Source organism: Tenebrio molitor, chromosome X (assembly GCF_963966145.1).
Source record: "Tenebrio molitor chromosome X, icTenMoli1.1, whole genome shotgun sequence".
Taxonomy (NCBI): Eukaryota; Metazoa; Arthropoda; class Insecta; order Coleoptera; family Tenebrionidae; genus Tenebrio; species Tenebrio molitor.
Window position 1 is genome coordinate 6,088,972 of NC_091055.1, and position 27,076 is coordinate 6,116,047.

Consider the following 27,076-nt stretch of genomic DNA (forward strand, 5'->3'; position numbering starts at 1 on the left):
TTAGAAATGTCTTATGAAATTTATTTTATTATCTGAATGAAGTGGAGGACCTGAACGATTACAAGAGGGCGAGAGATAAAATATTTTTATTTTATTTTGTCTTGCCGGTTATGAAATTATATAGATTAAATCTAAACAGCAAATTAACGTACGTTTCATATAAACCGCGTTAGATAAACGCGATTTTGTTTGTCTTTTTGTTCCACTTTATTAAATCCACCCTCTTGTTTGCCTCGATTTTATTCTTCTTTATTTGTATAGGGCTCCTTATTGATGATCTTGATTCTCGTACATCCCTCTCATTTTTCAATTTTCACTTATTTCAGGTCTCCCTCTATCTTCGATTTTTGTAAACATCAGGACAATAAACCAAAATGTTGCAGTTATCGTGTAATTTATTAGTTACCGCTATAACAGCTTATAGAAATAAAAATCAATTATGGTCTCACATTTGAATCAAAATTCGGCCAGGTTTTTAATTCGTCAAACAGCTTCTTTCCAGGACAGGTAGTCTGGCTGCCTTGTCTATGACCAATCAAATGATAGTTGCTTTGTACATAACCGTTGTCTTTGGCACAAGAAATTAAATTTTTTAACGTTTCCAATTGCTTCCTTGGCGGTTTTTCATCTAAAATTTGTTGACAATAATTTTGTTTCTGCACTAGTTAGGAACTTACTTTGGAAGGATCCAATAACACAAATTCCAATGCTTTTTGAATTGTACCTGGTAATGTGGGAACCCTTTATTCCCCATCCACGTCCTTCGTAAACGTTACCGTCACCTCCGATCTACATCGAAATATAGCAATAGGTACTAATTTGACAGTTTTAGAATAATTACCAGAAAATTGTAAGCAATGTCATGCCACCCTTTGATATCCATGTGATAATTCTGGATACTTTTAACAAGAGATTTACATGAACTGAGGCTGGAACAAGGTTGGCCATCTGTATGATGAACAACAACGAACGGCGGAAGATTTTGAGCCAAATTTTTAACGGATTTTGGAGATCTCGCATCCCATTCTGATCGAGAAATGATGGTAGGGCACGAACCTGTCACAAGTTTAAAAAAAAATCTTACTGTTTTGGTTTTACTCACATTGAGCCAAATATGGCAAAAGAGAAACGAACAGAACAATGAATAACATTTTCGATTCAATGTTTAATGAAGAAATTAAGACTTGAGTGGCTCCTTATATTTGATTGATGAGGTCTCAATAAGTCATCTTGGTTTGCTCATTAAATTTAATCATCATGTAAATATACAAAAACAGTCTTATCTGCATATGGTAACTTTTCAAATTTTTATATGCTAAAAGCAAAATAAATAATCATTCTGATATGGGAGCGTTTGGTTCTTGGGTGTGTATATGAAGTTGCCTAACATGTTGATGTATTCTTCACCATCTGTATAAAATGACAACGTAGAACGCATGTGCTTACATTTTGTACAGAGGTTTGTTATATATTGTTATCTATATATTATCAATGTTATTAAAAGAAATTGAATTTTTTTCAATGAAAAGTACCTGACAGAAATCCGACAGAAAATCAGTATGTAATTAATAAAAATGACACAAAAAGTGGCTCACCCACAAAGAAAATCAATAGAGATTCAAGCAAATACGTAGACACGTGGGGATAATTGTCTTCGGTTAACGATTTGTGGTTAAAAAGTGTGCTCTGACTTATTGTGATTTTTTTCTTGCTTCATACAGTTAACGTTATGCTTTTGCTGGAACGATAAATAATGAAATATATCAAAAGTCGTACCTATTTTTTCCCCTGAATGTCCCATTTATACCGGAGATAGGGAACTAATCAAAAGAAATTGTAAAAAACAACATAAATCTAGGACTAAGCTGATTAAAGCTTTAAGATTCCACGTAAACGGAGAATAAATCACTATAATTGGAAATAATTCGCAATAGAACAAATGGAATAGTAAAAAGAATTTCAAAAATAAAAACACTATCAAAGAATTGCAAAATTGCAGTAAGCAATAAAAGTCTAGATGCAAAAAGTACGTAGTAATAATGAATAATTGTTTTGAAAAATGTTCACACAAATGAATAAACACTTATCGCGCACAGTTTTAATGATGAAAAACAAAATGGAAACAATAGAGCAAAGCCATTACTGGGGAAATCGATAAATTGGAGAAAGAAATGAATAACTAATTATGACCAGTGGTATTAATGGTAAGCTAAAGTTTCAAAATAAATAAAACAATTAATGTGTCAGTTATAAAATTATAATAGATGCAGCAGAGAATAGAACTAAAATATTTTAACGACATACTGAAAATATGTAAGCAATAAGCGGAAGTATAGAAAAGTACAGTAAAACCTCTATTTTCGGCCACCTCTAAAAAACGGTCACCTCTAATAACGCCATGTTTTCAAGTTCCCAGGACAGATTATACAGAAAACCTTGAATTAATGACTCTCCTAATAGCGGTCACCCCCATAAAACGTCCACGGCCACTCCGCCAAAGATATTATTGGAAAATTACCTCGATTTTAGCTCCCAATACCGGTCATAAATTGTTTTGACAAAAGATATCTAAAATTCTTTAATTCTCCTTTTCTGAATTTAAATTTAACCCTGTTGTGTATTTAAAAAAGATACAGGTGCCTGTAATTTCACAGATTTTTAGTTAGTTTACTTTCGGCCATTGTTGTGATTCAGGCGGTGATTCAAATAGTGAAAGTGATGTGGAAGAATCTGAAATGTATACGTCAAGTATAAAAGATATGAGTGAAGTGTGTGAAAAACTAAGAGACGTACAAAGTTTTCTATTCTGTCATAATAAAAGTAAACTAGCTATTGTGCTGTTGAAGTTGTTAACATTGTATCAAATTGTATATCTCAGGGTGTACTAACAAAAATTAAGAACTTAAAACAAACCTCTATTGAAAAACATTTCAAAAAAAATTAATTACATTGTATATGATGTAATATGGCAGGTAAAGTTTAAAATATTTAGTCTTGATAAAGTAATCATTAAATAATCGACATGATTTATTTATCATTCACTCTCAATAGCGGCCACTTCTCTATAATGGTCATTTTTACAATACATTTTTCTGGCCGCTATTGAGAGGTTTTACTGTATAAATTTAATTCAAAGTACAGTATTTTAATATTTCAAGTTCTTCAACATAGAACTTAAAAGAAGTGAGAGGTTTTACTGTATAAATTTAATTCAAAGTACAGTATTTTAATATTTCAAGTCTTCAACATAGAACTTAAAAGAAGTTGATTTATTTTATCCAAAAAATTTAAAATATGTAATACTTAATTTAATGATGATAATTTTTCTAGTTTTCGTAATACAGTATACGCCAGTAATTATTGCAAGTGTCAATTGAATTTGATAATAAATATCTTTTCTCAAAATTCTTGGATTTCTCCTCTAATCGTTCATTATACAGACTGAAATCGACATACATCAGAATATTAAAACCCTAGGATCTTCAGACGATTTGTGAAAATCACGTGCATTCAGTTTTGCGCTATACCCCCGGAAGGCAAAAATGTCATGTACAGTTTAACCACAAAAGTTGAGTACGCTGCTGATATCACGTTAGAAAGAAGATTAAAAAGCTATCGAGTGCAACGCAAAAAAAGTGCAAAACGTTTTCCTTTCACGTGATTTTCATTCGTAGTATTCGTACACGTGTTTTTGGACTATTTCATTCATACCTCTTAAGGTTTTGTGACTCTATTTTTACAGCGTTTTTGCGACTATTATATTATATTATATGTTTTATATTACATACATATATTCATGTTTCGATTTATTAGAGCTTCTAGAACCGTCTTGTTTGGGATGGAATTAAGTTAAATTGGACTTCATGAATATAAAATGTTTAACCACATTACTACACACAATGGTTTACATATTATGCATTTTAATTTCTTAGTCACCAAATTACTGCGGTTTCCTTGTTTTAAAGCATATCTCCTAGAGGTTACTTCGGATTGGCGTACATTTTATAAAATATGATATACACGGTGTATTTTTAAAATGTGACTAAATGTTACCTACGAAGTCGTGGGACAACGTAGAAGACTAAAAGCAATTTAAAAAAAAACTAGCTCAAAAATAAATGTCATTTTATTTTTTGACATAGAATTTTTAAATATTTTTTCCGAGTTCTGTATGAAGCCAGTAGCTCGTGGTTAAAATTTGGTCAGGCATTTCAATAACACCCTGTACCTATAGGTGAAGTTACAGAAATCGATATTCTTCAATTTATAAATCAAACAATCAGTATAGTGTTAAATCAATTTCTGTTTATCATTAAATTCTCCTTTAATTCTGTTTTGTAATAAATTACTGTCGAGGTTTTGGTAAATGTTCTTCTCTGTTTCTGCTTTTTTTATTTTTCTTAATGTAATTTGTAATAATGTAATTTACATTTCTGTCGTTTTCTTTCAAAACATGTTTAATTTTTTTGGTTTTTTAGTTACATTTACATTTTCTTAATAAACACTTATTTTAGTATACCTACCTACTTGAAAAAATGTCTTTCATTTCTGAAAACGTTCTTAATTTTTTATAAGTAACTTCACATTGTGAATTGGGATAAATCGGTCCGATCCCCATGAATGTATTAAAAAATCAAAAATTTTGCCACCACAAAACAAAAATCAATTTGGTAAATACCAGTAGGTACTGGGGATCAAACAGATCTGTCAAAAATGCTGCCTTCTATAGAAACATCTTATCAAATTTATTTTCGTGCATTATCTGAATAAAGTCAAGGTCCTGCGTAGAACGATGACAAGTTGAGAGACAAAATATTTTTATTTATTTTTGCTTGCCGGTTATGAAATTATATAGATTAATTTAAATAACAAATTAACGTACATTTCATACAAAAAGCGTTAAATAAATGCAGTTGTGTTTGTCTTTTCGTTTCACTGCATTAAATCTACCCTCTTGTTTGTCTCTTCTTTATTTGTAAAGCGCTCCTTATTGATGATCTCGATTTTCCTGCACTTTTCGCTCTTTAATCTTCACTTAGATTATTTCACGCCTTCCCCTATCTTTAACTACTGTAACCATCAGGAATTTAAATAAAGAAACATATTCGTATTGTATTTATCACATAATTTATTATTGGAAATAAATTTAAACAATTACGGTCTTACATTTGAGTCAAAGTTCGGCCAGGTTTTTATTTCATTAAACAGCGCATTTCCAGGACACGTTGTCTGGCTGCCTTGTCTATGACCAATCAGATGATAGTTTGTCTGTATGTAACCTTTTTCTTTGGCACAAGAAATTAAACTTTCCAACGTGTTCAATTGCGTCGTTGGTGGTTTTTCATCTAAAATTTGTTGACAGTAATTTGGTTGCTACATTAGTTAGGAACTCACTCTGGAAGTCTCCTATAACACAAATTCCAATACTTTTTGAATTGTACCTGGGAACGTGGGCACCCCAAATTCCCCATCCACGTCCTTCGTAAACATTACCATCACCCCCGATCTTAAAAAAATATTTCAATGGTTTGACAGACTTTATGAAGTATTTACCAGAAAATTATAACCAATGTCCTGCCACCCTCTATTGTCCATGTGATAATTTTGGATATTTTTGACACGTGATTTACATGAGCTGAGGGTGGAGCAAGGTGGGGTATCTGAATGATGAACAACAACAAACGGGGGAGGATTTTGAGATAAATTTTTAACTGATTTTGGAGCCCTCGCACCCCATTCTGATCGAGAAATGATAGTAGGGCACGAACCTACAACAAATTTAAAAAAATATTGTTACTCTGTTTTGCATTTACTCACATTGAGCCAAGTATGGTAAAAGAGAGATCAGTAGAATAATAAAGAACATTTTTAACCGAATGTTTGATGAAAACTGAATGAGTCTTCAGATGCTGTGCTTTATACACTCTTGCTTGGGATTCCCTATGTTTGATTGATGAGGTCAACAATATAAGTCCACCTTTGTTCCTCCATAAAATAAAAATCAGCATGGAAAAGGGAATTTACATCAGCGATTGCACCGAGATAATTTGAATAAATATACGAAAACAGTCTTATCTGCATGTACTGACTCTTTATGAATATGATTAATGTGGTAGAATATTTATAAAGATGACGAAAGCCAAATAATTGTTGTGATAACAGAGAACGTTTCTGATTGTGTATATAGAGTTGCCTAACATATTGATGTAATCACCACCATTACCCCCACCACGGTACAAAATAACAATTCACTACATTGTACACAGGGGTTTGCTTTTGCTACATATTGCTAGGGTATTGTATATACATATTATCAATCTTATTATAATAAATTCAAATGTGTTCAATTGTAGAAAAAAGTACGTTACAGAACTCTGACAGAAAATCGGAAATTAATAACAATTATACAAAAAGTGGCTCATCCACAAAGAAAATCAATAAAAATTCAAGAAAAGAGATACGTAGGGATAATTATTTTCAATGAACGATTTGTAGTTATAAAAAGCGTACTCTCGCTTTGATTTTTATCTTGTTTTATACATTTTATCGTATGTTTTTATTTCTACAATAAAATATATCAAAAAAACATCAGTGAAATAATACAAAGCAAACCTCGTACTTTTGTTACTGAATATCTAAATTATTCTGTAAGTAAGAAAATTAAAATTAAACTATCATAAATCTGGGACTAAGCGTTTTAAGTATATATTAAGATTCCACGTAGGTAATTATGGAATAAATCAGAAAAAAAAAGAACAAGAACATTTCAAAGAATTGCAGAATTGCGGAAAGCAATAAAAGTCTGGATGCAAAAGAAGATAATAAATTGTTTTGAAAAGTGTTCAGCATAAACGAATAAACCCGTCGCATACATTTCTACTGATGACAAACAAAAATGGAAACACTAGAGCAAAGCCATTATTATGGAAATCGACAAATTAAAGGATGGATTTAAGCAAAGACTAATAATTAAGACCGCTTGTAAACTAGAGTTGCCTTATAAATAGAACATTTAGAATGTCCGTTAGAAAATTATAATTGTTGGGATTCTAGAACCGTCGAGAAACAAGATAGATAGATGAAACACAGAATAGAACTAAAATATTGACACACTGAAAGCAATAAAGGGAAGGGCAGAAAAGTAACTGGTAACTATTAAAATTTTCACTTGGAGTTGGCTTTGAACGAGTTTTTATTTTTTCTGTTACTTTAGACACACGCAAGAACGAACGACAAATGTCAGTCAGTTCAATTGAAACATAACCTATAATGTTAACTATAATGCGTCTATAATGTCAAACTTATCACATCAGTGTCTAAGGTGCAACGGAAAACAAAGAATGTTCCATAGCCAACCCTAAGTGAAAATTTTAATAGTCACCAGTTATAAATTAAATCGAAAGTAGTGTATTCAAATATTTCAAGTCATTCAACAAAGAATTTCAAAAAAGTGGATTCATTTTACTGGAAACATTGATAAATTGAAGATTATCATCTTTATTTTTGTTTTCATAGATACAATAGTTATTGTTATAGTTTTCTTAATACATTAATGGTGACCGGTGGTTGTTGCAAGTGTCACTTAAATTTGAGAATAATACTAGATTATATCATTAAGAGTAGAAGTGAGTCTTTTTGTGCTAAGCCCAGAGATTGAAGACCGAGACGAGGTCGAGGTCGAATTAGGCGAAGCACAAAAAGACCTACTCTGAATCGGATCACAAAAAAAATCAGACAAGAACTCATTTTTTTTCTTCTGCTGCAGTTATACTAATAAAATGATAATTTTCAAACTTGCAATTTCCAAATTTTAAGGCACTAGTAATTCCTAGTTCTTTTGTTGCAATATTATTAGTATTTGAAAGTTCAGTGATATTAGTAAAGTCTACTAAAGTCTAAAGTTTACTTTTTATTTAACATTGAACGGCCATCTTGTTATATTTGGTTTTGACATTGTCATCCATGCACCTGGGCGACTCGTGTTACACCACATGCACAGTGGCCCCGCTTAAATATTGGGTAATAATTTCATTATTTCGGTTTTTTATTAAATTAAATATTTCGCGTAATTATTATTATTGATAAATCAATCGTAAGAATGACCTTACATTTGACTCGGTCGAGTCGCCTGTGGACATTTCAACTCCTAGGATTTGAAGTGTTTCAAGTCCGGTTAATATTGGTTGAATATTTGGACCGCCCAAGTTTCCCCCACCAAATGTCCCTTCAGCCGCTAACAGAACTCTAACTCCTGGTCTGGTAGACCCTGGTTTTCTCTCTCCTTTACAAATATAGGTCGTCTTTTTAGTTAGTACATTTTGAACATTTTTTCAAAATATAACTTCACTTTGATCATAAATTAAACCATTAGCTACTTTTTTTTTTCAATTTAACTTGTTGTAAGTGTATTATGGTTATCAATAACTGACAGCTTTTGGAAACCTTTTTTTTCTAGAATGTCTTACCATTTACTTAATTTCATATGGAAATAAACCTTTATATTTTATGTCATAGAAGTATAAAACTCTTTGTTCTTTATAGGTAAATGCACTAATGCACATACGTCTGGGACATTGATTTAATTGGGACAAATCAGTTCCATTCCGATGTATCTCACTTTATCGGAATTGCAGTGTGCACGTAGAATTTATTTATTAAGAAGCACAAATTAATGGTCTAGTAAATAAAAAAGCACTTGACCCCTTTGATGATATGTTTTGCACAGCGGAATAAATACAGCGTACGGAAATATTTAAACACTTAAGTACCGAATACTTCCGCATCAATGGAAAAATATGGGTTTTTTGAAAAACGTTGGGATACGTGGCATTGCAATTTAGACAATAAATTGTGGAGGCGCCACTGTCTTGGTTTCATAGTTGAAATAATAAAAGCAATAGTAAAGAAAAAGTGAACTCTCGCTTTTTGCACTTTTTGTATGACAAAAAAGGATCTTCTTATCAGAGGTTAGATTGGCGTTGGTTAGCTATTAGTTGCAGCTCGACAAACGGTGCAGTGTACAGTTATTAACAATCGTGTATTTGTTAAATCGTTTAAAATGTCAAATTTTGCAAACGTGGAATTAACAACGGATATGGTGCTTGCGTACGCGGTGCGGCAGGTGGCAACGCGGTCCAAGCGCAAACTGTGGGAAAAGTTTCCAGACAGGTTGTATCTAATTCAAAAACGTTTAAACTTCCTTCCACGTTGCAACGATTGAGAGACGCAGGAAAGTTCCATCCAAAAAGGGAAGTATGGCAGAGATCGTTACCAGCAAGTGGTTGAACCAAAAGTACTGCCAAGGTTTCCGGATTTAAATCCTTGTGATTTTTTTATGGGGGCATTTAAAACAGCTGGTCTATAGCCGGCCGATAAATTCGGTAGAATCACTAACTAGACAAGTCGTGGCAGTAGTGCCTAAATTCGGGGAGATCGTGAAGTTTTTTTCAAAGGTCCGTGATCAATGGCGCGGACAGCACAAGCGTGTATCACGCATCAAGGACAATATTTTCACCACTTGTACGCTAAAAGTAAAAGTGCTTTGTACTCGTACGTTTTTCCGACACAATTCAGTGTTAGTGTCAAATTTCTTGCGTGGTAATCGTTTTCCTTTGGCTTTTTTACCATTTCGCTTACATTTGCTCTTCATTAGCGTCGACCACGGGCCGAAATAAGGTGAATTTTGAATTTTTAAATTCGCAATTCCAGGTAGCGCAAATCGTCTTCAAATGTCTTAGTGGTTTACACCCTGTATAATATGGAATAAGAATAAAAATATCTACATACGATGGAAAATTTGTAGAAAATGATTCAGAACATAGGTACCCGACTTATTTTCTGATCTATTTATCATAATCGATTTTTTTTCGTATTTTCTTGTTTAAATATGCAGTGTACAAATACTTTGTAATGGCTTTTAGAAAGGATTGTGTTTGTAAAATTGTGTGATTGAACCAATTTACATCCACATACGTGAAATGTAAAGAAATCAATAACGTAACATGTCACATTGTTGTTTACACAAACAGAATAAATGTTCGAAGTAAATAATGCAATTTCCGCAGAATATATTTCTGTTAGATAAAATTTGCATGAGCCCTCATAGATGGTGGATAATGGAACGACCGTCAGATAGGGTCAACTCCAAATATTTTAAGCGGTCTAATACCAAAAGCTTCAAAGCTAGATGGAATGTCAACAAGTTTACACAGAAGCATGTCAGAGAAGTTTCCTAGAAAATGACGTCATGGAAAATTAGGGCATAGTATTGTTCAAATCTTAAGAAATCTTGATTACAATCGTCATAATTTCACCGAAATCTTCTAATATTCATATGTATATAGGGTATTTCACATTTCACGATTGATAATGAAATGAGTAATGAGTCCGACGGAATTGAAAATGCAACCCACAATACATTTCCAAAGTTAACGTGGACATTTGTTTTTCGATTTAAAAAACAAAAAACATGGTTAGCAATGCAGTTTCGTAAATTTTGACATTTAATCGTCGTATTTTAACTTTTTCGTAAATGTCATTTGTGACAAATTGTCACCATGGATTCATAATTTCATTTTAAAACAATACGAATAGTAGGATATTTAAAATAGCCACATTAACTTTGGAAATGTATTGTGGGTTGCATTATCAATTCCGCCGGACTCATTATCACTCGTGAAATACCCTGTATATTTATGTTTTTTGTTATGCGTCTTTGGTAAACCTGTTTCCGACTATCTTCAAATAAATATACTTAATTATGTAAAGGAACAAACTGTAGTGTAGTTCAAAATTTTTTGTTATTAAACTATTGAAGGATATTTATTTGGTACATTTATGAATACTTTTTTGGTGTTTAAAAACACTAGATCGAAAGTTGGTGAATTATTTTTACTGGAAGTGGTTAGATATACATTGGTCAAGAGTGATACTAACAAATCGCTTTTAAATTGAATAACGAGGAGTGACAGAAGCAGTAAACGGAAAAATCTTAGATCATCCAACGCGAGACACTGTCCCACAAGTCGGTCTTCATCTGAAGAAGGAAATGATGATAAAATGTTAATGAAATAATTGATATGCATTTTATTAAAATGAAACGTCAGAATTAGACTTACGTGAACTTGAATATTAAACTTTTAGTTCCAATCAACAATTTCATTGCATAAAATGTGTAAGAATGTTCTTGTTCAAAATCGTTACAGATCGATTGTAAATTATCGTTTATAAAGAAGATTATAATTACAAATAACGTTATTCTAGTATGCACTGTTGACCAATAAATCCATAAATACAGTGATTAATGGCACTCTGAACTACTGGCTATTAAGAAGGAATCGACATTATCATTAAACTACAAAGTTAGGAATATGCTCTAGGTGCACTGAAAAAATTTAATTTATTTCATAATCTTAACGTTAATCGTTAGAATGTTTCTTTAACTTAAGTTTCAATAAACAAACCATTCACTACCTTGGGAGGAGGTTGAATAATAAGAAAAAACATTTTTTAGGAAGCAGTCGGGACAGTTGGCGTGTCTACGAGACATCTTAAATTAGAGTTCATTGATCCAAATTTATAACAATGATAGTGACAAATAACCAATTTTGTCTGTGTGAAAGTTACTAGTTAGGTGTTAGGTCCATTAACATGTTATATTAATTATATTTGGGTTTTATATATAAAAACATTCTTCTGGTTTTATGTTTACACATCATGTTCTCATTTGAGGTTTTAGATATTTGACACACTTCCACAGCGTTGTAATCGCGGTTTAATTTTTTAACAAAGAAATTGGTTAGAATATTTAGGATCAGTTTACAGAAGCGAAACTAAGCTAATCGTAATCAAATGAGAGATTAACTGAACACGTGATCAGATTGAACCAATCGAAGTTTCGGATTCATAGGTTAATCGCGCATTAAAATTTAATTCGAATTACATATTTAATTCTCTTTCTATAAACTGGCCCGTAAAGTAATATTTTAAAGAGTAAATTAAGTATGATCAGGATTAAGATGGAAATGAAGAAGACGATGTAGATGAGAAAAAAATCACGACGACGATCTAGATTTAGATGAAAGTCATAATAAAAATCTAATTGAAGATAAAGTGCAACATATATGTACTTACGATAAAGGTCTGGATCTGAATCAAGATTATGATAAAGACTAACGAAAAGGGATGAAATCCAGATATTATAAAGAATGAGCTAATTCTAACTATATTGTATCGTTCTTAATGGGTATTTTTTTTATAAACCGCCCACACCTTTAATATCTTTCTGATTCTTGCTTATGAGCTTGAGTGTTCCCTTGTTGATGGTGGATATTAAATAGATACATATACAGGTGTTTATGAAATACGTGTGTTAATTTTAACCAGTGAAAGAACTCGCCAATTTATGAAATTTTTTTCTATAACATTTTTGTAAAATTCGTAAAAGTATTCCAAGATTTTTTGCCCCACAATATTTACCAAACGAGTTGTTTTGTGTGATTAACTAGTTTCTATTTTTTGTAACCACGAGAATCTAAATTTTGATTATTTATTTTTTTATTTAACAATGGAACTTTTTAACAAAGCTCTGTTTCTATCACAGCAGAAATTTTTCGCCCTTACCCATAGGCGGGTATACACTTTGATGGTTAATTTATTCCAAGTTTTAAATCAATTTGTATTGCTTTTTCGTAAAAATGTTATAGAGAAAAGTTCCATGATTTGGCGCGTTCTACCACTGGTTAAAATTAACACACGTATTTCAGAAACACCCTGTATTAATGTTAGCGGAAGCAAAACACTGTTGGAACTTGTCTCTGATTAAAATCCAACAACCTACCTAATCTGCCAATGTGACATTTACTGTCAAATTTATTCTACATATGTATAAAGCGGCACATTCAATATTTGACAAGTTTTCATAGCAAGCTGGATAAAAACTCTTCAAGTGTAAAATCAAACGTGACTTCGTATGAGGTTCACATAATCCTCTTTTAATAATCCCAATTTTTCATGAAATGAACAAATTTAATGCCATCACTTCAATGTGGCGTGTTATTTCTTTCATTCATATTGATTCGTTTCGATATTCTTTCTCATGAGGTTCAGCTGAATCTTCGAACTGTCGTGTTTGAGTTTACACTATACTATTAACATCTAATTTCCGGTTTTCGACAGTTTTATGCATTCAATGTAGGAAACATTTGTAAGTAGTATTTATTAATCGTTTTTTAAAAGCTCTTTTATGTCAATTTATTTTATTTCACATGATTAGATATACAGGACAAAACAACAATAAAGGTAAGTTATATTTACACACTTAATTATTTGATGATTTACGTACGTTCAAAATAACACGTTCTGTGTGATTTGTGAAATTTGATTTTCCCTTAAAAACCGTCATTAATTTTCTGGCCAAATTTATAAAGTCACCAAGAAAATATTGTTATGCCTAAGTTCAAACAAAAGTGGCGATATGTCTCATATTTATTATGAATTTCCATTAAAAATAATTTTACCGAAGCATGGTTGTTTTTTGTTCTTCTATCCTATTTTAAAAATGGTGTGCATTCTATAATCATTTTATATTATATTTAAACCGTATACATTTGTCAATGAAAAACTGGGTGATTTATTATACGAACTGATTTGACATGTAAAATATGTGTATTTATTTAACATAAGTATGTATTTTTATTCAATTTTTCATTATGGTCACTTTATCCTGTTATTTTTGTTAAACTTAAAAAGGAGGGGAAAGAGAATCTTACAAAAAAATTATACTTACTCATAAAATGGAAGAGTAAAAAAATTCAATACATATTTCAATTTCCCACGTTTTTACGAATTTAGTTTAAAAATTGGAGGTTGAATATGTGAAATAAAAACAAATCGAATAAATTGGTCCACACAAAATTTATTGTTTAATTATCTTCGTCAAAGCACGATGTTTTGATTTAATTTGTAACTTAAAATTAGGAGAACATTTGACGATTTCTAGTCACGGCTAAGGACAATTTTTTACTTGTGTGCATAAATTAAACGAGTGTAGTTACAACAAACGATATTATTAGAAAGGATAAATATAAGGAGACAATTATATGCAAACAGTGTACTACATACAAACATGCAACACGCTATCTCCAGGGAAATTTACAAAATGGGACAAGTGTCGTCTCTCGTTGATTTGCTATATGAATTCTGTCACGATCTTCACCAAATTTACAATTTCCTATTGGAAATCTAAAACCAAACAGTTTTTATGAAATATAGAAATATCCGATTTTGAAAGCCCTTCAGTTTTATTTGACTCTGTAGGAATAAAAGGACAAGTTAACAGAAAACCTGTAAGTGCTCTTCTACAAATAGGATCTTCGTCGTGAACGTTTTTTTGGCTTTAATCGAATTTCCGTGTCACAAATGAGATATGGGTTACTATTTTCCTTTCTCGTCAACGTTTCATTACAGGATTTAATTGGTAATTTTGTCAAGTTCTGGATGTTGTATTAATAAAGAACGGTTCAGCATAATTGAGGTTCAACAAAACCCTAGTTTTGAATTAGAATATCAAAACACGGTTATTCGGTTACAGGTCAAGAGGGGTCAGTCCCTTAATTCCCAGGATAAAGGTTTGATCCAAACCGAGAGTGACAGCTTTTTAAAAAATGTATTCACAGGATGACAAAGGATGATGTTCTCGATTTCTTGACCATTAATAAATTACAATCTTCACAAAAATCTGCAGTTATTTCTGCGATGATACGCGCCGAAGCTGATCGATAATAACAAAGATTCGTTTAATGTAGCTAAAGTTTTGACAACGCAACTAATAAAGTCAACTTCTTGACAAACTTGAGCTTCTATCAAACTTGATCCGTTTTATAAAATAAAGCACAAACTAAATCAGTCTAACTTTTTAAATATTAACTCCCCTTGAAACTTCTGGGGTGCATAGCTAATGACGTCACAAATACGAAATGGCGCCGTTTTAATATTTATAATCGATACGATATTATTATTGTTTCGATCAAAATTGAAATTGTAGTGATAAAATGATATCCATAAAAACAACCACTACATTTTTAGGAACTATATAGCTGTATTAAAAGGGATATTTTACCTCGCTGCAATAGTAATACAAACCGTGTTTTTATTACATCATTAAGTTTTTATCGAAAACCGTTTTGTCTGCTTTGAGCTATAGTTTTCCATACAACGCCAATTAAACAAGGAGCGATTTGATTTCTTTCAACGGACATCTTAATCGATCATAAATTAATTAAACCCGTGTGTCATACTTCTGTCAACATCATCTGATAATTCTATTGGCGAAAATATATAATAGTTATCTTGAATTTATAATACAAGATTTCGTTTACGACCAACACAGTGGAAAATTAGTGACAAAGATTTAACTGACGCAAGTCCTTCGAACGCTAATATTAATCTTGAACAGAAATTCGGAGAAACATTAGTTTTTCGATGTGATGACTGCAACAGGGATTTTAAAAACGAAAAGAGTCTTAAAACTCATAGGACAAGAATTCATGGCCTAATCGTTTTTGTGCAAATCAAAATTAACAAAACAAGAAGAAAAAATGAAGAAATTGGTAACACTCCATCTATTTCCATGAATGAGAAGCACTTCGGATCTCAAGATAGTTATTCTAGTATCTAGTGGATCTGAAAGATTACCTTGTACTTTATGTCCTGGAAAATCTTTTAAGCATAATACCAGATTGAAAATTCACGTAGGTAAGTATCATATCAATAATAACCTAACTTCTTCTATTTTTTCTTCAACCGATTCAATCACAAAATTGCTTATTAATAAATATAAACATCAGTTACCAACTATTAGCAAATTACCAAAAGCTTGTGGACATTTAACTGCAGATAAATTAGGCTCCTTTATTAATAATTGTCTTTCGACCAAATCTATCTCTTCCTTTGAGAATCTTTTGCTTTTCTCCTATAGAGCTTTCAATGTAGCAGAGAAATCTGATAAGTCATTGGATATGCATATAAAAGGAAATCTTTCTAATCTTGAAGTACCTCAAATACGATCTGCAAAGTGGAAGCAAAAGTAGCCGATTTTGATATCAGAGGAGCTATTAAATTATTGTCCTCGGATGACTCATTAGCTTCATTCAGTGAAGATGTTGCTGAAGAACTAAAAAAAAAAACATCCTTCACCATCTCGCGAACTTTTTTTCCCAGAAGCTTTCAAATCTTTATCCTTATCTTTATCAATGCTATAGAAATCCTTTAACTTTATTTTTCGATAATCATTTAATGTCTTCTTCTGTTGGAACCCAGCAAGGAGATCCCCATGATTTTTAGTCCTGCCATTCAACCAATTCTTTCATCTTTGGATTCTCAACTGAATATTTGGAATTTAAGTGATGGAACCTTAGCTGATTACCCAGAAGTAGTTTTGTCTGACTTGAAGAAAGTTATCAATTTATCCAGGAAAATTGGTCTTGAATTAAACTTTAACAAATGCTAGATCTTTTGCTGTTCTGGAGACACAGATTTAAAAGTCATAAAGGAATTTCAAAATTTAGCACCAGGTATTAAAATTTGTGTCCGAGGAAGTTTATCTCTTTTAGGCTCTCCAATCTTTGACCAAGGCTTCAAACACACTATTTGAAAAAACTATCATTACAGTTGAAAATCTTTTACTCAAAGCTGAACTTCTTACCAGACACGTGGCTTATGCTTTAATCATGAACTGTCTTTTCATACCAAAATTTAATTTTTTATTAAGAACAACTCCATTTTGGAAATTTTCTAATTATGTTAATTCAATTGATTCTTCTATAAAGTCTTCTTTAGAAAAAATACTTAATTTACGTTTCAATGAATTACAATGGTGTCAGCCCACTTTACCGATTAGATTTGGTGGACTGGGAATTCGCCGCATTTCCGATATTGAGCTCCCTCCTTTGCTATCTTCAATTCATGGTGTTAAAAAGCTTGTTTCTCTATTACTAAATTCAAACGATAATGAGCTTATGATTCACTATCATGATGAAGCTTCAGCAGTCTGGGATGTAGAAAATGAGAACGAAAGACCAAAATTTCACAATTTCAGAAGAATTGGGATAATATCAATATCAAACGAATGATTGCCAATGACTTAATCTTTGTTGCACCTAGAGACTTGGCTCGTTTTAAAGCTTTGCAATGCAGAGAATCAGGATCTTGGTTACATACAATACCCTCTCCTAATATTGGTACTCTTTTAGATAACACGTCCTTCCAAGTGTGTATTGGTTTAAGATTGGGTTGTAATCTTTGTACACCTCATTTGAAAATGCAATTCGAAAGTTGAGGAAATTGGCATCCACGGTCTAAGTTGTTCGAAAAGCAGTGGTAGATTTTCCAGAGACACTTTGACTTCTATTCATGTTAATTCAACTTTAGAAGCAAACGCACTGTCTCGGCATGATGGAAAACGCCCAAATGGGATGACTTTAGTACCATGAACCTTTAGTTTGGGACGTTACTGTTGTAGATACACTTGCAGACAGTTACGTTTTGTAAACATCTGAAGTTTCAGGTTTTGCCGCTGAAAAACCTTGCAAACGCAAACATAGCAAATATAGTTCAATTATTTCATCAAATTACATATTTAAAGGTTTAGCCTTTATCTTAGACCCTTGGTACAAAGAAGTCATCGATTTCATTAATGTCATCGGAAACCAACTTATTGCGGAATCAGGCGATTCGAAATCAAAGAAATTCCTTTTCGCGAGGATTTTCCTTGCCATTCAACGTGGAAACGCTGCAAGCATTCAGAGCACTTTTCGAGATTCCGCATTATTATCGTAAATTTTTGTATTGTGAAACATAATTATAATGTACTTCGTGCATTACCTAATAGACTGTTGTAATTGTCTACTAAAGAGAGACATGTATTCAATTTTTTTTAAATTTATCCAAAGTGATATTTATTAAACCTCTTACTTCTTACAATCTAGATCTTCACACTTTTGCCTTTTCTCGTGAAATCTAAACGTTTACAACATGTCTTTTTGTTGTGGCACGTTTATGAACGATATCTTCATATAAAGAATGTAAAGGACTCAGTGAAAAACCGACCATCTGCTGCGAGTTGTCGACACAAAATCGCTCGTCGAAAAATGAACGTAAAACTTATTGTTGGAGTGAATGCAAAGGAAAAACAACAGACAAGACATTCATTGTAAGAAAATCGTGATCATCTCGAAGGTAATAAGCTTTTTATGAGAGCGTCTTCGGATCGGCTTCGGCTATTATATTTTTGATTAAATTGGACCTAATAAATGTGGATTAAGTCACCGCAAGTTAGATTTTTCTTGCTAGTGGTGATCGATGAAAATTTGGTTATTGTTCCCTGATTGATAGCTCGAGCTATCGTCTTTCAGATGGCCGTTGAACTTGGCGATTCCGATCGAATTCAATACCTTTTGACAGATACGAATTAAGCAAATCCTGTCTACTTAACGATCTTCAATATTGACGTCGTTCTGACATAAAAATGAAAGTTTAGTAGAAATGAAGGTCAGCGAAAGGAGTCCAGCAGAAATATTTCTTCGTTAATCAGACTGGAAAAATATTGTGTACTTTTATTTAATGACAACAATAATGAACGCAGTTGAATATTGATGTATCGATTCTTAAATCCATTTACAAGATGCAACGTAGACATCGACAATAATTTGTTATGACTATTATGTTTTTATTTACTCACCATTTACAACTGATATTGTTGTTCTAACAATTTATCAGAAACATAATGTACAGTTGTACTGTTCTAGTTGCATTGTAAGCTTTTTTGGGTCAATAAAATTACATCTGCTCCCAACTGCAATTTTAATTATGTTTGGAATATTAGAAAACTGACACTGAAACTCCTAAAATTATTAATACAACTGAATTTGATGCGAGAAGAGAACGCAGAGCTCCAAGAGATAGATAATTTGTTATTCAATAAATATCGAAGTTGGAATTAAAAGCATCACTACACTCTATTAATAAATTAAATACCAATCAAATTGCTATTAAATTTGTTCATGCATATACAAATCGTAAGAGTAAAATCGGTTATTAATTTTGATCGTGTTAAAAAAAAATATCCGATCAAAAATTAGTAGTTTTACCTTGGATGTTTTTTTGTGTACGATTCCGTAAGTGCGGGATTAAAATTGAAATTAATTTTATGACTAATGGAAAATTTACGTTTTCGCAACATTTATTAGAACTGTTCGGTGGACGTGTTATCGGGTAAAAAATCGGATGAAAATCGATTCGGCAAGTATGTATTTTTATAATTTTTAACTAGGTCTCAACTATGAAAAACAAACACAAAGTTTCAGTAAACAGAAGCTTTAATGTGAATCAACCGCAGGGATCTAGTTGATAAAATTAGATAAAACGGTTTATTGATAATAATAGGACACATTTTACGGCAAACATTCTGGAGTGAAACTATTTATTTTTATCTGTAGCTGTGTTAAAGCTGCGCCGTGAAACTAAAGTTGTCTAGTTGTTTACTTTAATTTGTCCCGGCACCCCTAAAAGCTTCTTTAATGCTAATGTGTGATATTTAGCTGGAAAGTGCAATTACGAATGTCCAGATTAGTAAAAAAATTGTTGTCGTATCTGCCCCAATAAAATATATCACGCGTAATGGATTAGTTTTTTCTACAAACGAATTCCATTAATCTATTATCGAGAATTAGAGCGTCGTCGTTTGTAGTCGGTTGCATCGGTGCGATAAAAATGTTCCGTTTGTGCACCTGTTCAGAATTTGTTTTGAACCGTTGGACAGTGAAAAAAATGCGTCGAGGGTTGATGAATGGTTGTCGGAAAGTGGTCGGCGCGAGCGGGGCGAAGAAGTGGCGGATCGGCGGAAGTTTGGAGGAAGGCTCGGGTGGGGCTGAGCCCCGTCTCCACGGGCGCCACTGAGCGTCGCGACGCGAGGCGACGCGGAAACACGTTGCGCACCCGGCGTCGAACAGCGTGTAGTATGACCCGAGAATCGAATAAGAACGTCAGGTGGTGTGCCGGGCCACACGAAACCACGAATAACATATCATAAATCCGGTGATAGTAACATAAATTTCGGTTATGTTAAACTTGCTTGTAGTGCCTAACAGATCTACCGATTTTGTGGTCCGATCTTACGAAGGGAATCGCTTTTGGACACAGGAAGATGATTGAAGGTACTGTTCTGTTGTAGTTTTTACCCTAGCGTGCCACACTTACGTGTCGATTGATAACAAGTCACATGACCACGGACAGATGACTTCTTGCATCCTCCTCCAGCAGACGCGTGGAACCTCCAACTCACGTGCGCTCCCGACGCCTCCACATCTAACCTCGTTTTCTTCCCTCGACGTCTTCTGGCCCTCGACGGCGCTCCGTCGGCTGCCTTATTCACTCCGATCACAAGCAAAAGCCGACATAAAACTATTAATAATTAAAACGATCCAATCGACTACTCCGACAGCCCTCACTCTTTTCCACTCAAAAGCTCGTAAAACTTAAGTTCATTTTCAAAAATAGTTTATTAGTCTTACGTTTTATAAATGATTAAGAAACGTGTTCAATCACACGTTCTAACAACTTCTCTATTCTTCACAGTGAAGTCCGTCATTATTTTATGAACGCCGGGGCTGGAGGAGGATGTTGTGATGGAATTCTCCAACTCTGTTTACCCAACACATCTATGCCAACTTAACAACTGAACAACTGTTTCAAATTTGCTATCGATCATTCTACTAGCCTTGATCCGAATAAAAATTTCATAGACAAACTGTAATGAACATATGAGCATGTGATTTAATAACTGTCACAATCGATAGAATCAAAATCGATACGTCGGATTTTACCCGAAACAGATTTCCTCTGTGGTTATTCTATTTGGATCAAAGTCAAAAACTCTCTTGTAAATTAAAATGGGAACATCGCTCCTATTAAAATATGAAATATGTCGCTAATTTCCACTTTAATTCCTCCATTCATCTCACCCATTCAAGACTTCTTCATTTCTCATTCATCGTTCCATGTCGTGTATGCAACACTAATTTAAAACGTTGCGAATTTTGCAGATTCATCAAATCAAGCATTCGTGGGACGAAATTAAAACCTCAATCCCTCGAAATTAACTTGGTCTAATAACTTATTAAAATGAAACTTCGCACCGTTACTTGGTCGGACATGTGCGGAAATTAACATATGAAATTACCTTCCACCTTGGTGTACACGTTTAATCGTCTTAATCAGCTTAAATCCGAACCGATGCTTTCCAAAATTTCCACATGATTATAAATTACTTTGCTTTAGGAAGTTTCGAACACTTGGGAACTCTACTATTTGGTACGTTTTGATTTATGGAAAAATATATGTCAAAGTGTACCGTTTAGAAGAGCAACAGAATGATTCAATAAACAAGATCTTACAAAATAAACATTTAGAGGCACAGTATGAGTGCGAATCGCGAAACGAGAATTGCGCTAAATTTAAATTTAAGGTCTAGTTCAGCAAGGATTAGTTAGTTACGGTTCGTAATCTCGCAGGATTCAATTTCGATGAATTCCTTTGAATAATCGACGTAATAATCAAAGGTTAAATCATTCGGGGGGCGATTAGAGTCGATGCATTAAGTAACGTTCGAGTTGAGTCGCAAGACCGTGGTGGAAAAACTTTCGATTGGAGGTGGTAATGAAGATTGAGTTTTTGAACAACGAATAGTAATATCTAATGTAAGGAAAACGTTTGCTCGAACTGATTTTAATATTCTTTTCGCCGGTTGAACATCTCACTCGAGCAAAGTGTTTGATTTTGTGGTTAAGCTGATTGAAAATCGGTTTCATGGCCTTTCAGCTGCATAATTCTAACAAAGTCCGCCTTTCACATGTGAAAATTTCGTTTGAAAGCTTTCCGTACGGAACCTCCAAGTTTCTTAAACGTAAACTGGCCTAGTCCTTGATTTTAATCCCAGTGAAACGCGATGTCCGATTTTTCGTTGATCTAGGGAAGACATTTTAATAAAGGTCACGCTTCTAATTTTCTCCGAGTCGATTGATTTTAAAAGAGGGTAATTACTTTGATGCCCAACGACAGAAAAGCAACGCATGTGAGCCCTTGTGAATTAGTGGTAAGTTCGTAATATTGTCACGTCGTCAAGGGTGGCAAGAATATTTGTAAAAGGCATTGTAATACGAAATATTCGGAAATTCCAAAGGCTTCGAATTCCAGAAGGAACAAATCTATTTCCGCCGCAAGTGGATTCGGTACGTTTGAAAACTTTATTCGCCGGTTGGAATCAATCAAGATTCAATTGTGGGGCCGTAATTATACAGATCATGCACAAAACAGAGAGTAATTAAACCGACGACGGCGGTGTGGATTCAGGTGGAGTCGGCAAGTTCCTTCGATTTCGACTCGACTTTGCCGAAATTTGGTGGAAATGAATGAGTAACCATTTCATGTAAGGAAACATGAAGGTACTTCTGGTATTTACCAAGCGCAAGCGCGTTTCTATGGCTTTTGTTGGTAACGATCAGCTGACTCAAACATCGTTAAATATTTCAGACCCATAATTGCAGACTACCAGAAGGAAAACCCTTCGACTTGACTGAACACTGCCAACATTATTAAAAAATCAGGTTTGACACACTATTAAATATTCACGGCGTCCCTTCATAATGCGTTTCGGTTTTTGTACGGCGCGACAAAAACCGACCACTCCACTAGACCACTAAATAGCAAACCAAACAGTTCCCAAAATTAGTCAATTATTAACGCTACTTATGTATTTTACGATTCACAAAATTTATTAAACGTAATTTGAAAGGGCAGGGCATATCCTCAACCACAGAACGTTGCGTGATCCCCACGTCAAATTTATTTCCTAAATTATTACAGTAGCCATCTAGAACTACATCTACCCCACGCCTTTCCACGTTTTACCATCTCGATTCAAATAAAATGTTGACTTTTTTCTAATTTGCATGCGTTTATACCTGAAGCTTTAACAAACAGAGACCAGAACGTTTCCGAGCTTTTTAAAAAGACTACGTTGCCTTTAGGGCGATTCCCGGCGACCGAGCTTGGGAATTGCTCCGGTCATAAAAAGTCTGATTACAAAATACAGTAATTTGGGCGCTTAACCGCCGGGCGCGTTATGTTTTTATCCACAAATCATATCAAGAAGGGTCATGTGGGAGTTTTATTGTTGATATTATACACAAGTGGAGTCCTTTTCTTTCATTTCTTTACCGGTTTTTTCCTGTTTTTGACATCTTGAGTAACTAACGTGTTAAGACTTGATGGCGCGCTTCGGCTTTAAATCGTGTTTCATCTGGTGCTCAAGTAGGAGAAAATTACTATTGGCAAGTTCGTTATTAGATTTAGGAACTTGGTTAAATTGCTAAAGTTTTATATTTGTTTCCGCTGACACAATCGAAGAACAATTAACTGCGAGATATATTGTTTAGTCTAAAATCGTTCGGCTGCATTTCTCTCGGCTTGAAATTTTGTAATTATAACGAAAGCTGAAATTCCCAGTAAAAAGTCTGAGGGCTCATTTTTCCTTGTACGTTTTTTGTCGATTCGGATTTAATCCCCGATTAAACGTGTACAGGAGAGGGTTTTTCCAGTTTTCATCTGGTACTAACAAAACAATTAATAAATCAACACATGTCACTGGCAACCCTTTCACTGAATTCCTGCCTTTCTGCGTTCCTGTTATGTTATTAGAATTGCACAAAAATTTCAAAATCAATTATATTTTCGCTTAGTTTGTAATGCGGCTTTTATACAGCCTGTAATCAAAATACTCCCGCAACAATGGAAAAATATGCGTTTTTTGAAAAACGTAAGGATACGTGAACAAATGGCATTGCAATTTCTACAATAAATTGTGGACGCGCCACTGTCTTGGTTTCATAGTCAAAATCATAAAAGCAATATTAAAGATAAAGCTTTTTGCACGCTCATACACTTTTTGTATGTGAAAAAAGGATGGTTGGGTTGGCGTAGGTCAGTTATTAGCTGCAGCTCGACAAACGTGCAGTGTAGCAGTGTACCTATTAATAATCGTGTATTTGTTATTAAATCGTTTAAAATGACAAATTTTACAAACGTGGAATTAACGAATATGATTCCTGCGGGGTACGGTGCGGGGGGTGGCAACGCGGTCCAATCACAAATACTGTACCGGGAATAGAATAGTTATTTTATTTATTGTTGGTGATACTGATAATTTAACTGGAAAACGCATCTTATCGAATTGTTTAAATGATGAAGAATACCTTCGATTTTTGAGTGATACTTTGCCTGAGTTGCTGGACGAAGTGTCCATGATGATTGCATGATGTCTAAAGGTGTCCTTACACCAGGGCAACAATTGGCAACATGTTGCCTGCAACATTTTTTAGTACCTAAAGGCGGCCTTACACCAAGGCAACAATTGGCAACATGTTGTCTGCAACATTTTTTAGTAATATTTGTCCGTTTTTTCGACACAATTCAGTGTCGGTTTCAAATTTCTTGCGTGGTAATTGTTTTCGTTGTAGCTTTTTTACCATTTCACTTTCGTTTGCTCTACATTAGCGTGGACGGAATGAGGTTGATCTTGAATTTTTAAATACGTAATTTCAACCATCGCAAATCGTCTTCAAATGTATTGGTGGTTTACGGCTTAAAATATTTCCGCGTATTTTGATTACATCCTGTATTGTTTCCCAGAATTTCTGTTATGTAAAACGACCAAATGTAATTGTATCGTGCGTGGAAAAAATCCATAAATCAACACATCAAATGCCTAGTAAAGAAGAAAAAATTTGGGCACGACTCCAATTTAATCCAGGCTGCATCTAAACTTTGTTTAGTCCCAGATCAAGGATTTTATTTAAATAGTAATGAGGTGTGGGTACTGAACTGAACCGAAAACTCAGCCTTATGGATATGTCGAAAATTTCCTTTGAGATTATAAGAACACATCCCTAATAATTCTTCAACCGTCATGATTCAAAATTACTTTTTTATCTGATTTTTCTGCTCAATTCCAGTCGACGTTTGCATAGTCTGCTGCAAATTAAACTCCCTATTCACTTATAAAACTTCAATTTATGACTATCGATTAGACTTTCAAATAACGAAACTTGCCACATTTCATTCTCTCCCCTGATAATGTTTCTTTTGCTGCATTAAGTGTGCAAACAACTTAAATTTTGTTGCGCCTCTTTGATTGTTATTAAATTTAATTAATTATCTTGAATACACTCCATTTCAAAGCACGAAACGAAGCGGAAACGGCACCCCTTGTTTCGTGCAAAAAAAGCAAACAACGGAATTGTACATAAGAAACTCTAATTTATGAGTATTAAGCGTTTATGCTCTCTAATTTTATTAAGATGATAACAAAAGTGTATCTTGCTTAGGCGTTGATTTAATAAACGGGATATCAGAAAATAATAAAGAAAGACACTTAAATACTTAATAACTGAATTTGGCCAGTTTATTTCGAAATCCTCGAGACTTTAATCCATAGATCTGTCTGTTTTCAGGAAAAGCAGGTTAATAACGGTTCTTTTTTAATAACGTAAAGCGAGTAATTTACAAAGTTGTCAGTTTTACGATTAATGTGGGATCACTTAAAATATAGGACTGTAGACTGTAATTAACCCAACAATAATAGTCAGTCGTCAATTCTTACTTTTTATTTCATTTGTGAGAGCCTATGATTAAATGTATAATTAATAAATACCTATATTCACAGTCTCGAACAGTTTTTTACAGGGTATTTCACGAGTGATAATGAGCCCGGCGAACTGAAAATGCAACCCACAATACATTTTCAAAGTTAACGTGGCTATTTGTTTTTCAATTCGTGAAATACCCGTATATTACCTTAGAAGACAACACCTAACCACACAATGGTCCAAAAAAGGTACATATTTCTATCAAACTTTATAGATGAAGTCTTCCAGAAAATGATATGGGATTTATTATACGTTTCTAATATTAAGTGTGCTGTGGAAATTTGTTATCTGCAATACATAGTGTACCCATACAAAATGAAAAAGGATGATGTGATTAATTGGTTGCCTAAAACCTAGCGGCTTCTAGATAATATAATTTAATATAAACAAATTGTCACAAATAATACCTAATGTATCGAAAAACGTTCTTTTGCCACCTTAACTGAGTAGAACAGCAATTTACATGTTGAAACACGATAAACAATGAAAACTGCAAAGTGACAAGTGCAAGTTGTGAAGTGTCAAAACAAATCCAGGGGAGATAGCGAATCTATATGTATGTATGTATATAAATCACAGCCAACTGCGATGTTAGAAACATTTGTAATAACCCGGTGTATCTTCATACAAAGGGTTAAGTTGTTGGAATAAATTGCTGCTCTGCTGGTTATACGATATTAGGCATTATGCAGACTAAGTAGAAACTGCTCATAAATCATTAAGCCGACAATAGATGAAATCACTGTCTTCTTTTTTTCCAATAGATAAACAACTACTTGTCTGTAGACGCTGCATTGTTCCGTCGTGGTCGACCTCTGCTAACTATCTCGGAAAAATTCAATATAATAAGACGTTCTTCTATTTTCAATCTTTAACGTTCCTCACACAAAAATATAATAGAAGAGACAAATTAAAGGAAAACTTTTTAATGAAACGATCTTATTTAATTTTATTTAGCAGCTCAGTGTTCGCAATTAGCTAATCAAATTAACAGTGATTTTCGAGATAAATGAAGCTTAATCTTAGACAGATTCAGTTTTAAAATATTGAGTAACTCTGTCAAAAAGTTTCGAGTTCTAAACGAGTTAATTTGATTTAATTTGCAGGAAACTTCAATTGTGGAAGTAAAAACAAATTATGACTGATGGTTAAGTTTTTATAGTTTTCGGTTCGGACCAAAGAACTGGTCTTTTATTGTCACCTAATGTTAAACGTGAAATTGGCTTTCGTTCCGATCGTCTTTTTCTTTGTCAATTAAAAAAGTAGAGAATAGGACAAAGCTTTGAACCGGTAAAATCAGGAAAAGTTTGTTTGTCCTA

General features: G+C 33.4%; 3 protein-coding genes across 7 annotated transcripts in view; 1 reads left to right on the forward strand and 2 right to left on the reverse strand.

The window, feature by feature from the left end:
* Positions 1–377: 377 nt before the first annotated feature.
* On the reverse strand, positions 378–4,561 carry LOC138140066 (peptidoglycan-recognition protein SC2-like). 2 transcript variants are annotated; one of them, XM_069060763.1, is made up of 4 exons: positions 4,528–4,561; positions 842–1,056; positions 678–789; positions 378–628 (listed from the first exon to the last, which is right to left on the reverse strand). In XM_069060763.1, the coding sequence occupies exons 1-4, from the start codon at positions 4,544–4,546 to the stop codon at positions 438–440; spliced, it is 537 nt and encodes a 178-aa protein (XP_068916864.1). In that variant the 5' UTR covers positions 4,547–4,561; the 3' UTR covers positions 378–437. The 2 variants fall into 2 exon arrangements, with proteins under 2 accessions (XP_068916864.1, XP_068916865.1); XM_069060764.1 differs by lacking the exon at positions 4,528–4,561 and adding an exon at positions 1,103–1,259.
* A 549-nt stretch (positions 4,562–5,110) lies between these two features.
* Positions 5,111–5,975, reverse strand: LOC138140067 (peptidoglycan-recognition protein SC2-like). Its single transcript, XM_069060765.1, has 4 exons — positions 5,818–5,975; positions 5,554–5,768; positions 5,395–5,506; positions 5,111–5,345 (listed from the first exon to the last, which is right to left on the reverse strand). The coding sequence occupies exons 1-4, from the start codon at positions 5,864–5,866 to the stop codon at positions 5,155–5,157; spliced, it is 567 nt and encodes a 188-aa protein (XP_068916866.1). The 5' UTR covers positions 5,867–5,975; the 3' UTR covers positions 5,111–5,154.
* Positions 5,976–19,740: 13,765 nt separating this feature from the next.
* The window catches only part of SK (small conductance calcium-activated potassium channel), a 69,757-nt gene continuing 62,421 nt past the window's right edge, over positions 19,741–27,076 (forward strand). For 2 of the 4 annotated variants that reach the window (XM_069060383.1, XM_069060384.1), the window contains exon 1: positions 19,742–20,210. The gene's annotated coding sequence lies outside the window, so the exon portion shown is untranslated. Of the gene's footprint in view, positions 20,211–27,076 lie in introns of all 4 variants that reach the window. The other 2 variants (XM_069060382.1, XM_069060385.1) reach the window with 2 other exon arrangements.